The following is a 17,515-nucleotide window of genomic DNA, read 5'->3' as shown; positions in this document are numbered from 1 at the left end:
TTCCCTAATGCTGTTACCAGTGAGTCTAGAAGTCTTTTGAAACTTGGCTGAATGGCTGTTTCTTCCTTTCTGCTGCTGGAAACTGAGACAATTACTTTTCTTTGTGTTTTTTTCTTGCTTCCAATCTGTTTGTGAGTTTGTGCCCTCTCTGTAAAGGCATGAATATGCACTGTATATATGCAATCTGCTCAGAGAAGACACACTCAAAATCTGAGTCCTGTGGCACATCAGCTTGTGTGCCTTGTCATTGTGGCCCTGGAAATGGGAACACTGGGATATGAGATGTGTAGCTGTGGGCAGCCTCATGCCTGTTAGCTTGGTCTCACTTGGTCTTCCCTCCTGGAGATGTCGAAGGCAATTTTGGAGAACATTTGAGTGCAGGTGACAGAAGGGTGTAATGCCATCAGCCAGGGAAGAACAAAGAGGTATGCCACCAGGAAGGGCTCGGGGAGCATGAGAAACTGCAGCAAAGTGCAAAATGCTGTTGATTTCTTAGGAGGCTCAGGTATGGGAAAGTTGAAGGTCACTGTCATCACCTTGCCAGAGTCTATCTTGACCTGAACAAAGTATCTACAAACACTTTAAATTGAAATGAAAACTACTTTTCTGTTCTGAAAGAAGTGTATTTCATAAAGTTATACAGATTTCAAATAAAAGTGTCAGTTGCTAACTTGCTTTAATGAACTTATTTTTCCTTAAGTAGCTGTAGAGAGGATATTTAATGTTTTTATTTTAAATTAAATGACATATGAATTTTAATGATTTGTTCCCAAACCCCGTGTTCTATAGACTGATGATGTTCTAATTTCCTTTTTCAGGTCCTCTCTCTCACTGAAATACTGTGGCCATGTGTACTTTTCTTGATTCTAGCTGCCATCCGCTTCCAGGAGCCCCCAAAATACAAGGAAAACTGTATGTTTTGTTTCATTTGTCTTCTATTTTGGTTGCCTCTACTTGAAGAAGTATTTAGCAAACACTAAAGACATCCTAGAAGGGGGGGGACTTAAATGAAGTGGAGTCAATGGAAAGAGTCCTACAGTAGAGATTCAATCTTGTCCAGCTACAGATCTGAGGAAGCTGTATTTATGTGGGAAAGAGATACAAAGTTTAAGATCTGATTGGTAAGACAATCAGATTTAAACATCAGTTTTGGAGTAAGGGAGATTACTTAGGTTTTAGTTGTATTTATTGCTTTCTATTGTGTAATGTAGTTAAGATAACTGCCTCAGAGGTGGATATTTACAATTAGACAAGATGAACCTTACCCCTACCCACTTCTTGGGATTGAGAATTGATATTTTGTTACAATCTTCCATTTCCTTTAACACTAAAGAACTTGTTTTGACTCCCTCCACCTTATAAAGCTATTTTTGCCTTTATCTTTTCAAAATATGACTTCATTTAGAAAAGAAATATTTATGATATTGTAACTATTCAGTTTATTATTCTGTTATTCACCAATGCCAGTAAAACAGGGATAAACCAGCTTTAGCTACATTAAAAATCAGTTTGGTAAAACAATTCTAGATCTGTACATTGAAATATCTGGAGAGAATCTAGCCTGCACTGTATACATTTACTTTATGGAGAGATATGGATATTTCCAGAGATGGGAAAAGTGGCTGTTTAGAGAGTCTTGACTGATGCATGTTCAGACATTGCTGAATACCAGTTCCTTCATTTTTCAAAAGCCTGTGAGAAAAGAGGAAATAGCACTTTGTGCAGAAGTCTATATTCCAATCCTGATCACATGATTTTGATCAGAGAGGCTAGCAACCACATGATACTGCAATAATGTTACGACCAGGAAAATCAGCTTTTCAAAGATTGCCTTTTGTCAATGTCACATGTGGATTGTTGTCACAATCTGACACAGAGGTTACCCATTTCTGTGATGACTGAATTTTTCTTGAATGAAACACCTGATATTGATACAGCTTCATTGCTTACAGGTGACAAATAAGCCTTTTAGGACAAGGGAACACAATGTGATGGTATAGTTTGCAAATGCAACATTACTGGTCTTACTTCTGCTGCTGCTTGGTTTTTTTAGGTTATTTAGAAGCTCGTGATTTGAACTTGGTAAAGTTGGGGTCTTTATCCTTTCATGCAGACCCTTTTCTGTAATGTTGGTTCAAGATGTCGGAATACCAGTTACACAACACAGAGACACAGCTGCTTTAGGTAAGTTATTTGAATTTGACAAAGATGCGACCATCACAGTGGATCTCTTTTTATAGCAAAGGTTCCCACTGCCTTGTAGACAGGAAAAATAAGAACGTTGTTATTCTGTGCTAAAAGTTTCCTTTGGTGTTCTTATATATAATATATAAGATAAAATATGTAAGGTCTTAGTCATACGTCTTGCTAATTTTTGTTTGCATTTCTTGGGTGTTTTATGCTGATTTTGAATACTGAACACTCTTTGGGGGTAAAATTGTAGAGGCACCTTGTCATATTCTTTCCCTTTTGCTGCTTCTATGTGAGAATATACTTTGATCCTTTACTAGAGAGTTTTATTATATGAGAGTAAAGCTGAACACCAAAATTATATGTGGATTTAAACTTTGAAGAGTTTGGGAGCATACATGGCAGAAGAAGTGAACCCAGAAAAGCAAAACAAAAATAACTTTTATGTAAGACCCACAAAGAGCCAATAAGGAATAGTAGAAGTTCTGTAATAAGAAAGAATTTGGAAGAAGTTACCCATAAGAAGTCCTTGTCATGGGATCCTGGAATGTAGAAAGAAAAAAGATTGGTTTGAATTTGGATTTTTATTTAAGAAATGAAGTAATTTCATCTACTTCAAGAATTCTTGAGATGCAAAGACACTTATGCAACTTGGCTGAAGGGTATAGTCATAAACAGCCTTTCAAAATATATAACAATAAAGTCAAATTAGGGTTAGCTAATCAGAATATATACATTCATAACTATATGTTTATTCCTGGAAAATTGATAATATCTACCAAAAGATCTTAGAGGGCTGAGCCAGGTGTGTCAGAGCAACAACTATTTATGGTTTATTATTGTAAAGGTTTATAGGTAGCAATAAATTCAGCATCTAGCAAGTTGGAAAGCTTCAGCATCACAATAATATGCCATAATACTTATCTATTGATGTAGATGGTCTGCTTCAGTTATTTGGACATGCAGAGAACTGTTGATTGAACAGAAGACCACACAAAATAAACCTTGTTTATGGGCAGACACGTTCTACATAAAGCAAGCATTTGTTACTAGAATTGAAATCTTAACAATTTAAGCCACTATTAGTCAACATGCATTATTACTCAAGATACTTACAGACAAAAATGCCCATATTAAAATTCTCCTCCACCTCCTCCTACTAATGGAGTTAAAATTGCTACATGACTATTGAGTTTCTAGTCTTTTCCCTTTGGTTATGCTCACCTTTACATTGCTGCTCTGGGTCATGTCAACAAGGTGGTGATGGGGTTGTTACAGCAAGTCCTGATATACAGTACTTTACCTGGAAGAATGTGATGTTGATGGCTTCTTTTTCACTTAAGGTGTCCTCGGGGTCACTTACGTTTACTAGTGTGCTTTTACTTTGTTTGTTTCCGTTGGTCTGCATCTCTGGGACACGTTCAAATTTACGTGGTACGCCTGAATGTATATGGTATCTTTTACATATGTTAGCTACCTGTTATTTTTTCCTGACACTTAGAAATTGGCTTTGTCCAGCTATAGCTCTGAATTTTTACTGAACACTGGTGACTTGTTTATAGTCATGGGGTCCTCAGTGCCAGTCTGTGCCCCACCTCTTATCATCCCTGATACTAAAGTATTATACTACAGCACAGTTCACCTCTGTCCCCACCTCTCAAAGCCTCTGCTGTAATACTGGGCCTGTGTTCTTCTGCATTGCTTTGTTAATCATAAATACCTTATTCTGCACTGAATGGTCACCTGCTATTTCTATCTGTATAAAACTATGATGGTGTTATAAAATTACAAGTGAAAATGTACCAAATAGCCAAAGTTCTCTGGCCAGGAAAATTAAAAAAAGTTAAAACTAGCCCAAGTCAAACCAAAACCAAGACAAGTTCAGGCAAATCAAAGGTGGCAAGCCCACTCGTTCTGTGGTCTTTCAAACTCAGTACAAAGCTTGTAGCCTCTTATTTGCAGTAGCAATACTCTATAACTGAGTTCCAGAGTTACAGTAACTGTTGGTCTTTTCAGAAATTGTTCCCTAAAAGTATAGCTTTTTACATCACTAGTTTAGATGCCATCTAAATGTGTTAAATCTCTAGAAAGTATGAACTATATTGACTGCTCTGCATGATTATTTGCACCATTTTGACTGAACTGTCCAAATTATATTCCAGCTCAAAAGAAAATCAGAAAAGAATTTCCTGGAGGCAGTCTTAGACCTACTTTAAGAACTGGCAAAATTATTCAGTGGCTTTCAATTATTCAACTGAAAAATAAAATATGTGCATGTATCCCTATTTATATACTCAATAGACTGCACTGAGTAGCATATAGCCTAGGTAAGGAAAAAGGCTAAAAAGGTAGGATGAAGTTTATTCCGAGGTCAGTCTGTTCCACCAGATCTGTCAGTATAAATTTAATCAGCCTCAGGGCTGCTCTGACTTACACTGGCTGTCAACAGCCTTAGGAATATAGATGGTCAGTTTGATCAGTCAAACATAACTGAATCCTGTCCCTGTTTACTGGAGAGATGGTGTGGCATAGAAACAATGCCAATAGATAATACCAATTATTTTCCCTTTAAGGATTTATATCAAACCGTAAGTCTGATAAAGGAACACTTTTATGTCAATAATATTGTGTTTATTAAGGGCAAGTCAGAGACTGCATAATTTGCATGGACACTTGACCATTTGTTTTCACAGGATGTACCACTTTGGTGCTATCAGCTTTAAATGTAGTAGCTGTCTTTGGGAGGAATTAGTTCTATGACTACTGTTGGAACCTTCATGGAATCCATAAACCACCAATAACCATTTGTTAGTGAGAAGCCCCCACCAGGAGGGTGGGCTGAGCCCAGGGTGAAGTTTTCTTGGTGCAGGCTATGCCCTCACAGATGTGTCCCTGTCCCTTCAGGCAACAGCCTTTGATATGGTGAGAAGATGAGCCAGGTGAAGCCTACAACCACATTAACTTTCATCTGCAGCAAGATCTGCCACCTTCTCTGATGCCTGACACAGTTGCAAGAGCTCTGTGGCTTTGCTTCTTGCTCTGCTTTTCAGCCACTACAAAAGCTGCTGGCTGGCAGCTCATGGAAATGATTCCCTAGCCTGATGCGCCCACTAGTATCAGAGCAGAGGAACAAGGAAGTATTCAGGGCCTCCCATTGAAAGGGACATTTTTCCCTGCTCTTTCCAGAATATTCCATTCCCCACCTCATCTTAGTGGAGCACAGTGTAAAACTGAGAACATGCAATTAGGCTAAAAACCACACAGCCCAGAGTCCTATGGCCTTACACCCACACATTTCCATGCATGTGCATGGAAACATCATGATTTGCCAATACTCTGAATTCCCTGGCAGTAGGGCAGTGGGATTTGTCCCTGCAGTCTAGACTCCTAGATCTAGTTTAGACTTCTCAATACCTAAGAGAAAGTTAAGCTATTCTCAGACTTAGAACTACAAATATCATTAAAGCAAGACTCTAAAATCTTATTTCCAAGCACATTAATTTATTTCTCTTTATTTAGCTACAAGTAGTAGCAGCCTGAGCAGCCTCACCCAGTAGTTGTGGTAGAAGCCCAGGTCTGTCTCTGGCACTTCTTCTGGATGAGCTACCCATACCCATGTAGTAGCTCTGTCTCCTTTTGCACCTGACTGGGCTCCTGGGCTCACCCTGCATTGTTAGGGTTGCTTCTGGAGCCTGTAATACACACCTGTGTCTACCTGCAGATTGGGGTCCTGCGGGACAGTGTCCAGTTGATGGGGGCATGGACTCTTCCAGGGTTGCCTCAGCTCCTAGTTTGGCCCCCTCCTGGGACAGGTCTACTCACACCAGCCCCTTTCTTCTTAATGTTCTAAACCTTTTGCTTTATCAATACCTGCCTGGGCTCTCAATTGGAGTAGCATCTGAAGAACTCACATACAAGAGCAGGTATAGAAGAGAAAAATCAAGGAAGGTCTAATCATCAGCAAAAGTCATTGTATAAGAATTTCTTAAAGGGTCAGATTTTTCTTTAATGAAGTGCATGTTCAAATGAGAAATAGTTCTTCAAGATAGCTTATGGCTGCAGCAACTTACTACAATATTAACTCTGTTGTCTGGGCCAGCTTGTAGTTGCAGGCTGTGTAACTGAAAAACAGAAATAGAAGCAATTTATGTGACCTTGCTTATAGCTTGCTGGAGAGTTGGGGAGAAAAGGAAATTTAAACATGGGGTTTCTTCATTTTAGAGCAAATTAAGAAGACTATATATTTTTAGTTCTTTATATATTTAGGTCCCTTGCATTTAGGAAGGTTATAATTGTATCAACATAGAAGAGAAAGATCTTTCTGTGAAAGACAGACAGCTTGTTTTTGTCCAGCATGTGTATTGGTGTTGATGTCTCCAGGCTTATAACTGATACAGTGCAGAATGGAAGCCAGCTGGGGCTTTGCAGTTTTAGAGAAAAATTATTAACGTGGTGACAGGGATGAGGTTGAAACGAGCTTGCTGGGATGCTTATGCAAATCACTGGTCTAAATAGCTTTTCACATCATAGCTGCATTCTCAGATGAACTCTGAAATGTTCTTATTGTCATCCTGAGTAACTGAGTAAATTGGACAGAACTAATGTTTCTGAGTCATGGCTTTAGGAAATGATGCTCAAAGAGTTGCAGTCTTTTTGCTCTTTTTCAGCATTTTGTCATGGTCAAAGCTTGTACCAATATATGTCTTTAGTTTGATTTCTGTTCTCATGAAGTTTGTGGAAATGTACAGTTGAGGGAAGAGCTACCATGGATGATAATGAAATTTTATATATAAACATTCTCCAACTCCTTCTTCTAACACCCCAATTCTAATTATGTTTATCCTCTCCTACAAATTACTAGCTTCCTCCTTTTGTCCTTTTTATTATCCCTTGCTTCCCCTCTTTATTGTTCCTAGCAACTGCTGCTAAGGAATTTCCTTGGAGCTGCTGGACTTCCTTTATGCATATGCAAGTGCATTAATATTGCCTTCTGCTCCAGAAAGCACACACTCAAGGCTCTTTTGGAGAGTAGCTGTACAACAATTAAGTATTTTTGTTGGTACGTTGTCTGAAAATTGTTTGCTTTGACTGTCTCTGCATCTGGTTTTGAAGTGTAGTTTTTATCTTTCAGATGTTGACATCTTCCTGTAATTGTGTAACCTGTGCTGAATTAAGAGATCAGTAGTGACTTGTAGCACTCTTACTAGGAGCCAAATGTGGTCCTCTATTACCACTTTGAAAATATATAAAATCCTTTAATCTTATCACACATATTCAGCAAATGAGATCTCTGTAATACTTTAGTATTTTTCATAAAACTGAGCATGATAACCCATGTCATGCCTGTTGCCATTTCCCCTTCAAAAAGAAGCTGTTCTCAGATCCATGAATAACCACAGGAAGGTCTCTGGCAATGATGGTAAAAAAGGGTCACAAATAGCAGCTAGCTGACATGGCTGCTGACCTGGAAATCCCCACAAAGCTAATAGCTCACAGCCAGCATATCCAAACAGCTGCTCTTGGACCACTGAGAGACTTGTGCTTAGGAAAGTGGCATTTCTATGGGTATTTAGGCTGCACATGTGCCTTCTCTTCTGTAATAGCTGGGCCTTATTCCTTGGATTTACTCCTGCCAGAACTGACGTAGGTGACCTCTGCAATTTTTCAATGTCCATTTTCCTCAGGTTTTGAGACCCAGTGCTGCAACTTGCATGCTACTGAATTGAACTAAATAGTCTTTCCAATCCTTGTCAGTTGGGAAAGGAAAAAGGTTGGGTGGGGGGAGAAAAGGTTTCTGGAGGTTTTATTCTGTTTCTTGTTCTTGTAGTCCCATTAATAAAATTTCTTTATTTCTTTTAAGTTTTAAGCCTGTTTTGCCCTTCTCCTAATCCATATCTCACAGCAAGAAACAAGTAAGTACTCTGGTGATTTTAGCTAGAGTTAAAACCCACCACAAATTCTGTGTGAAAATCCCATGGAAACTGAGCTAGATATTTGTTTTCTTTAAAGTTCTGATTGGATTTATGTCTTAACCAAATGTGGCTGGTTTTATTCTGGTCAAGTGCTGCCCTCTTGTTCATGCTCAAAAAGCAGAGTGCTAGGAAGATTTCAGTATGTAGGTAGTGTTTCAGTTCTTTGCCGAACATGAGTATTCTCAGCTGTCTGAAATTTTGGGCATGGGAGTTCCAGTATTATTGGAACATATGTGGTAGTTTTCAAAGACAATAGCTGAAGTGCAACTTCTAATCACCCTAAAAGCCACCTTCTGAACAACAGAGATCTGCTTTTAAAAACTCCATTTAAAAGGGAAAAATATGTATTGAGGAATTGTTCTGCCTTTAGCCCGCTGAAGTCTGAGGATGGTGATAATGTTTTCCAAATCTTGCTGTCTGTTGGCCAAGTTGGGATCAAAATTAGCTGTACTGAAACAACTGAGAACTTGATTGTTTTAAGATTGAATTTTCATTGTTTCCCTTAATCTAACGTTGCAAACAGCTCTGTGGATGTCTGAACAATCAAGGGTCAGAGAGGGAAGGAAAAAGAAATGAGAGAATGGGAAAGTGGTGGCTGATAGCTTTCTTTGGTTTGTGAATTGGTCTCATTAGGCTTTTCTTTCAATAAGGAAAAATTGTGCTGAAAGCAGGTACTGGCATAAAAGCTTGACAGGAAAGGAATGCAACTCTTTATTAGTTTTTTCAAGTGGGATAGGACAAGAGGCAATGGGCAGAACTGATAAACACAAAGTTGCACCTGAATATGAGGAATAACTTCTTTCCTGTGGGAGTGACCACACTGGAACAAGTTGCCCAGAGAGGCTGTGGAGCCTCCTTAACTGGAGGTATTCAAGAACCATCTAGACACAATCCTGTGTACTCTAGGATGATCCTGCTTAGTAGGGAGGTTGGACCAGATGACCATTGTGGTCCCTTCCAACTTGACCCATTCTTTGATTCTGTGACAGCTAACTGTGTTTTTAATGCAAAATAACGTTTTTTCTAGACAGGATGTAGCTCTTAAGATAATTCCAATCTCCTAGAAGATAAAACAGAATGCAACTGCGTAGTAACATGCTAAATATAATTATTCTCTTTTTTATGATGTTTTGGGAGGGTCTAAGTAATTTTGTCCTGCAACAAAGTATTTAAATGATTCTGACTTCTGGTTTAATTTAAAAGTATTGTTAGAAAATTGTGCTATGGAGTAGTCACCAGATAGCAATGTGATAGAGATAACAGAGACAACATTTACCAGTGGTATGTCTGCAAGCTAAAATCCAGAAAAAGCCAGTAGTAAGGATAAAATACTGTTTTTCTACATTGCTGCATGTATTTGAAAAAACAAATTGTTACTTTAGTTGCAATAGAAAAGTTTGAACTTTCCCATCAAGGAACTGACACCAGGACACATGATAATCTGGGGGAGAAGAGCTGAGTGTGTTCAGAAACATTAAAGACTTTTTGAATGTGTCTGTTCTTGGCTGCTGCCAAAATTGTCATAGGTGACCTCTGCAATTTTTCAGTGTCTATTTTCCTCAGATTTTGAGACTCAGTGCTGCAACTTGCATGCCAATTAATTGAACTAAAGAGAAATTGTATAAATGCATAATTTTTTAAAAAAAAATCAGAATATTGCATTCAGTATATACACATTTTCCAGCTACTTGATTTCAGTGTGTTACCTCACCTGTCCCTTCTGTCCTTATGTCAAAAAATAGTGCAATCCCTCAAAGTAGTCCAGAGAGAGCCATTGCACCTGATTTAGACTTCATGGAAGAGATAGAAGAACTTGCAAAGGAATTTATTGTTACTACAGAGAAAGCCATGGCCTTAGAAAAGCTATGGGAAGAAAACTCAAGGGTCTTAGGTAAGCTGTGATTTTTCTAAAAATAAATTTCTTTGCCTATTGGTTAATGACAGCCATCAAACAAAAGAATAGTTTGACCTTAAAAATAAAATTATGCAACTAAAATTTTAGCTGATCTAAAAAAACCCCAACTTTTATGATTACTAGCACTGTGGCCATCAAAATTATCAGAAAAAAATGTAGCTTTCTAAAACTGCTCCCTTCTATACTTGAGAATTATGAAAACACTGAGAGGAAAGCTAAAAAGATAAGGATTATAGTCAGAGTACAAGGTTACTTGGTCAATTGTGCATTCAAAACTCCCTCCCCATATTTTTCTGTTGTACTAAAGAGTATAGGGATGGAAAACAGTAGCTCACACCTGCTGACCTTAGTCTTGCACAGGAAGAGTGAGACTGGAAATAGCAGAGTCTGAGTCTCCTGTCCTATTTCTACCCATATTGCACAGCCTTGTTGCTGTACCAGGGGGGCATTGAAGACCTCCCACTACCCTGTGTCTCTGGCTGAGTTTTCAAGGAGAAAAATCTAGGTGAAATTGTAGTTTTCATGCATGGCTGTCTAGTAGCCATGACATTCATCTAGTGTTGATATGATGATTTTGCCTCACTAAAAAATTGAACTGTAAACAATGTATTTTAAATTGGTTTTGTGATTACAATAAAACTATTGGGAAGCACAGAAAATCAAATGGACTACTATCTTTGGGATATTAGTTGCTTCTTGTGCCTTTACTTTTCTAAAAACATCCTTTTTGCGTTGCTTGCTCTTGCTTATAATATTTATTCTCCTAAAGTTAATAATGCTTTTCTTTAAAGGAAAATATTTAATTTTACAGGGCTCCATAACATCACAACTTTTCTTACTGTAAGTATTTTTTACCTACTATTTCTAGATTACATTTATATTTCTAATCTGTTTCTAAATTACAGTTCTAGCATTTGAGGCATCTTCATTATAATGGTTAGAAATTTGTATCCTGTCATGTTTAAGTAAACTATCTTAAATGTGTTTGAAGGAAAAAATAATGTCTTTTAAATTTGATAGATGTTCAGTGGTTTCTAAATTACTTATTTAAACCAATCTAGGTTGTTTGTAGCTAAATTCTATTGGAAGGGTATTTACTTATTAGGAGTAATTTAAAAGTGCATCTTGATTGTTACTGCTACTTCATGAAACCTAGATTTCTGGTTTATAAATTGAAATTAGATGGCATTTTTATAATAACATTTTTAAAATTGTTCATAAGATCATTGATTGAAATGAGCTACATAAATATGAAATTTCAGGAATGGAATATAGAACAGGAATAATGTATTTATTCTTTATTAAGAAAATATTAAGTTGACAATAGATGATCATTATTAGAAACAGAGCTTGTATACACAAGCTTATTTTTGTATAAGGTCATGTCACTATTGTGCAAAAAAAACTCTAGTGAGACATTAATTTAAGGTAGCAAAGATTTTATAATAAAAAACTTATACTGATAAGCAAAACTGAGTTTTGCACACCCTTCAAACTGTTTAGTCCTATGAAAGAAATTGTTTTGTCCCAGGCAGTTCATCTTTAAAAAGCCATTCTTATAAGTTATTGAGACCCCCACAAGCCCTGCAAGGAGTTGTGTGGCAAGGATGGCAAGGCCTGGACAGGCCTTATACCCTAGACTTAGAAATTCATTGTGGGGCTAAAGAGCTTCTTGTGCTTGAGAACTCGAAGATAATCCTTCCTATGGTTGCACTTCTGAGCAGAGAGATGCTTTAGCTTTACTTCCAGCTCTATTTTTCCATCAAATCAGAGAGATGTATCAGAAACAAAGCTTCCATAAGCTCAAAATACCACCAAAATAACATGGTATATTGCCAAATCTAGAGGTATGTTTCCACTTTGTAAAAAATATTTTGAATGGTTTAAAATTCAAGAATTCAAGAGTGTCAGGGAAATAACAGGCATCTGCTTGCTTTTTTTAAAAAAATTTTTTTTTTTCCTTTTTTCTGTTATTGGAAGTGTTGCAAGTAATTTTTTTTATTTTTTCCACCTAAAGATGGATTTGAATGAAGCAGAGAAAATTATTTCTAGAGCAGAAAATCTGTACAAGCAACCATATTTCTGGAACCTTCTGCATTCACTCCCTCATCTTGAAATTAACAGCTTTTATACAGAAGATGAGTTAGCTTCCACAACACGGTTTCTAAAAGTTATTCAAAAGTAAGTACTTTCACATTCTTGAAAGTGCTCTGATTCAAAATTTTATCTGCAATTCTTGTTCTTCTTACTGTCTACTTAATAAAATAAGCATCCTTAATAGTGTAAAGAGGCTAAAATTTTCACTTTACCAGATTTTGCTTTTTTATAAAACTGTGTTAGGAGTTTTCACCCATACTAATTCCTTTATAAGTGTGTTTTACTGTTTCTGCTAAACTCAACAGTGATGCCCTAGGAGTCTTTGATAAGCAGCTTAATGTTAGCAATGCCTGAAATTAGCCCATCACATAATATGGCTTTGAAACTTGTAATGTATTTGGAGGTCTTTGAAAGACAGAACATATACATATGAATATAAGAAAATAATAGTTTTGATCCTAATCAGATCTGAATGTATGTAACATTTGGTAAGCATCAGGAAAATTACTCAATTTTGTTTCATAAGCCTCTTGTTATCAAAATAGCTTTAGGTGTTCTCTTGCAAGAAATGAAGCAGTAAGAAAGAGTTCCCAGAGATTGTATTCTGAATTGGGTAAAGGACAGTTGAACTCAGAGGAAGACATAGAATTAAAGCATAGACCAAGACACATCTACAGGAGTTTTCAGTAAAATAAGGTAATAGTTAGGTGAAAGTTAGATATGTATTTGCCAGGGTAGGCAGTTTGTTGATACAGGTTGTGATAGGCAATTGTCATTATAGTCAGACAACATAGTCATAAAGCAAGAGAAGCCCTCTGAACCTGAGTGCCTGTGCATGACTGGCCATGTACCTCATCAGCCTTAGGCCATGGGGAAGCAGGGGCCCAAAGATCATGACCAAGAAATTACTGTGCTGTTCTGCCATTCTTTATCATTCCACTGTCTTTTATTTTAAATTTTAAAAAACCCAAACCAAAGAAAAAGAACAAAAATAGCTCCCCACACAGATAAGAAGGATATGATCACATAACTTTTTTTCAAACTGGAAAATAAGTCTCTCTTACAATATGCGGATTGCCCCTATATTGGTGCTTGATTTTTAAAACTGATTTATTTTTCCCTTATGCCCGAGTAATTTGTAACCTTATTCCAGCTTGTTCTCTGAGGTATTAACATGCAAAACTACATAGAAGACTCAAATGTTTATGTATGGGTTTTGGTGTTTCCATTTGCTTGGGGATTTTAAGATTTCCCTTCAGTGACCAAATTTACCCTCATTAATGCAATTTGGAAAGCAAACCACAAAAACCCCAGTGCTTGTTTCTTGACTAGTTTCACATTACTATACTACATTCTAGAGGTCCTTTCTAAGACAGAATTTAGCTAGGTTCTGAATTTACATTTCCCACTTTCTAGTCTGTACCATGTTTGTTGTGTCTCTCAGAGGTACTCAACAGAGAGTTTTCACATCTATGACTGGCTTTGGATTTTTGTGTTTGGTGTGGTTTGTTGTTGTTGGTTTTCCTTTTTTTGTTTTTATTCTTTTCATCAACATTTCAAATGGATGATCCACTCTGGAAAACTGGATTCCTATTTGCATCATAAGAAAGGATTACTCTGTAGCAAATAATTAGTAAATTTGACATAAATTTTAAGTAGTAAGTTACAGTTACATTAACAGGGAAATTTTTTCACAGCTAAGGTGACAGAGACTAGTAAGAAATTCAATAGATATATTTTTATCAATGCATTCAGTAATGCAATTTGTTTAAATTCTTGTGAGAATAAGCATTATGTTGCTTTAAAAATATTTTTCTTGCACATTGGAGGGAAGTAAAATATAAGTATTCTTTGTTGATCCTGCCTTCTTGTGGGGATAAAAAAAAATGTTTCTGGTAGTTTTACTCTTATTTTTCCTCACAGCTTTTTTTTAAATTTTTTTTTTTGGTTGTTGTTGTTTTTTTGTTTTAAGAGTTCGTTGGTCCTCTCAGGACACATTTCCTTAATGGAAATTGACTGATACTTTAACTGTAAAATCTTAATTTGTGTTTTATTTTTTTTTAAACTCTAATTTTATAAAATACTGGTTTTAAAACAGTAAAAAAAAAGTTTTATTATTCAGTTGCTTGAAGGTTGTCCCTTTCCAGCAAGTCCTTTCAGGTTTTTGGATGTATAGAGAGCTTGATTTTTGTTTTATTTTCCACTTTCAATATCTTAACATCACTGAAGGATTTATCTATGATGCCACTGGGCCAAAGCTTCTATGAAGTAGTGAAAAGGACACTGAATTTGACTGCTGCATCAGTACAGGATAGGAGCTTAAAAGGTAAGACATTTTCTTCAGACTTTCTTTGAACTACCTCATTAGCATGCTGGAAATATGATAGTAACTGTTGGACCTTCTGTGAAGTTCCTGATGTATAGGGACTAAACTACATTGCTGTAGTGCTAACCCAGTTCTTTACTGATTTGCTTTTTAAATACCAGTACTAATAACTAAATATTATAAGACTCTGGCATCTATCAGATAAACAAAACATCAGATAAACTGGTCTAGTACATAGTGTTTAGAATGGTCTTTCAGTAATGAATTTTGGAGAGACTGAGTTAGTCTGAGGGGGGACAGACTTTTTTTTTTCAAGGGACAGTTTCTTCCATTTGATTGGAGAGCGTTTTGTTTTGGACATGCATGTTAAGCATTATGACTGTTTTACTTTAAGCTTCATTCCTCTGTTCTCGTAAATTCTGCTGTCAGCAAAAGGGTTACATTTCTCCATCCGCTGCTTCATTATGGAAGATGAGTTTAATTGGAAAAGGTAGGCTGGCCCCAGGAAAACAAGAAAAGGTCAGAAGCAAGTTTAATGGGCAAACTGAAACACAGTGCAGCTGTCTGCTTGGTATGGAAGGTCAGGCTTAGAGTAATATGCAGTCTAAATCCCACTTCACCTGCAAAAATGAAGGCTGATGTGGGACAAAGGTGATGTGCTGGGAGCCCTCGCATAGAGGATAAACTTGATTTCTCTGAAACTCCTGGTATTCTCCACTTGCTCTTAATCTCAGTAGTAATTCACATCCAGTCCATACACACACCTTTGCATGACTCTGTAGAGCTCAGAATGGCACCCTACTGAGTTTGCTGGAAATCACTATGCAGGGGCATCCCACCATAACCATATCAACTGCTGAAATGTCATCACGTTAACTGACTTTACCACTAGTGTAATCATGGATTTTATCCTAGGTAGATTGGTGTTCAGGTGCACACATCCTGCTGCCCCCAGAAAATATAGGAATATGGTACTTGGATCTCAACAAGTGTGAACCACCAAGAAACAGCATGAATAAAAGGAAATAATTACATAAAAAAAATATTTCCTTTCTTTCAGGTTTTCAGTACAATCTTTCTTTCGGGGATGTTTTGTTGAATCTGCTTGCTGTGAAAGCAAAACTTGAATCTAGGTTTGGTTTTGATGGCCCTCGTGTTGAGAAGCTGCTAAGTTATACAGCCCAATTAACAGCGGTAAATAAGTTGAAAATTTTGGTGTCCTACTCTTTATTTTTTTTTGAACCCTAAATTTATTTTCCTGTATTAAAGAAGCTTGGCTTTGTGAAACAGCTACAAGGCTGTTAAATATCCTGGCTTCATTCCCATCCAGTGAATGTATTTAGCTTTAGCTGAAATCTCTGCACATGAAGATACTGATAGGTCTAGTTGTGTACACTAATGAATTTATGCTTCTCTGAAGACACAACTGTGTATGGCAGAGTCCTGAGTTTATTTTCCAGTCCTGTAGAGAATTCTGTGGATTGCTCCGCTAATCTTTTAAACCAAATCCTTGATTTGAGTCTGTCAGGATTAACTTGTCTGGTATAATTTTTTCATTTTGCTGGACAAAGAATACCTGTCTCTTCTGTGTGTAAACTAAGGAGACCAAGAGTCCTTTCTTTTCAGTTTTTCCATCTTGATATGAATATACTAGACTGAGTTGTCTCAGTGGTGCTTAATCAAATATCCTGGTGATGCATCACATTACAAGAAAATCTTTCTTCAGATAGTGCATTCTAACCTGTCCTCTAGACCAAAGTGGTGTGTTGTGGTGGTCTGGTTTGAACTGAAGAAAACTGGAAACATCTTTTGAATTTGTACTTAGGTCCACAGTTTCTTTAATGGAATATGTTGGTATTTATGTGAAATCTGTTTGTTCTTTGCAGAGCAATACAATTTAGGGTTATATTCTAGAAGAGCTCATTGTAAAAATAGCTGATTTGAACAGATGGGTAAATTATAAAAAAAACCCTTGACTTTTGAATGGCTTTTTAGTAAAATATGAGTGGTGGCCTGTTTGATCAAATGAATTGAATTCAACTGTAGCTATGATTGACTATGAAATCCCAAGCTGCTCAGTTGCTAACTATTTAAACTAGCATCTCAGTATTTTGTGCTTATGTTAGAACATTAAAGACCATCAGAAACTATGAAAACAAATATGGAAGTCTGGATAATGTTTATTTCAGGCAATGTATCTAATGGTCCATTTTGTTTGGTGTCAAAACACCTGCAAAACTTTGTATGAATTCTCTGATCAAAGTTGAAAGGAGCAAGGATGTAAAGTATCTCAGAAAGGCAATAACAGAATTAAAATATGTGGCATTATTATTGTGAGCTTTAATAGTATTTATAGGTTTGGGACTATTTAATCTTTCATCACAGAATTTAAAAATTAGTCTGTGAGGAAAAAATTACGTTCTCTTGACCGCTCTCTTGAAACCGACCAACCTTGATTTAAAACTAGTCTGCTGCATGTAGTCACTGATTGAGATGTATCATTGTACTAAGTGCTTTTTATATCACTAATTTTTATACTTGTGAAGTTGTTTCAATATAGTTATTCTACTGTAGGGGTACTGTATCATAGTCAAGTTAGTTTAACACCAGCCTGCAAATTATTGTACAAGTAGCAACAATAGTGTACCTACAAGGTAAAAACTCCTTGCATATACAAGTCTCATCATTCTGACCGCTGTATGAGCAGCTTAATGGGGCCACTGTATTTTATACAGCAACCTGCATGTGGAGTACTTTGAAGTACGTGCCTGGGAATATGAGGCTGGGTTAAAAGGGCTTTGTTCTTGCTGAAGAGACTATGTGTTATTTTCACTAGATAAGTAAGTTGATAGGAGAGATAACTCAACAACGCTCTTGAAATACTCATCAATTGCTTTCGTCTTTGCCAGATTCCCACAGGAGAGACACTGGAGCAGTTTGTGTGCTCTGCTCTGGCTTTCGTCCCAGAAGATGAAGCAAACAAAGAGCATAATGGAGAGGGCTGTAATTCTGCAC

At 36.8% G+C, this 17,515-nt stretch overlaps 1 protein-coding gene across 1 annotated transcript; it reads left to right on the top strand.

The window, feature by feature from the left end:
- Window positions 1-2,019: 2,019 nt before the first annotated feature.
- On the top strand, window positions 2,020-17,423 carry LOC148185113 (ATP-binding cassette sub-family A member 13-like). The gene is made up of 7 exons (XM_088055644.1): window positions 2,020-2,184; window positions 9,905-10,053; window positions 10,889-10,917; window positions 12,095-12,258; window positions 14,404-14,500; window positions 15,561-15,694; window positions 17,410-17,423. Exons 1-5 carry the CDS (start codon window positions 2,108-2,110, stop codon window positions 14,414-14,416), a joined length of 432 nt encoding a protein of 143 aa, XP_087911770.1. The 5' UTR covers window positions 2,020-2,107; the 3' UTR covers window positions 14,417-14,500; window positions 15,561-15,694; window positions 17,410-17,423.
- The last annotated feature ends 92 nt before the right edge of the window (window positions 17,424-17,515 follow it).

The sequence above is a fragment of the Pseudopodoces humilis genome, chromosome 1 (assembly GCF_049639895.1).
Source record: "Pseudopodoces humilis isolate 2021_Gansu_Grassland_sample_001 chromosome 1, ASM4963989v1, whole genome shotgun sequence".
NCBI lineage: Eukaryota > Metazoa > Chordata > Aves > Passeriformes > Paridae > Pseudopodoces > Pseudopodoces humilis.
The sequence above is the reverse complement of the archived record's forward strand: the minus strand, read 5'-3'. Positions and strand labels throughout refer to the sequence as shown.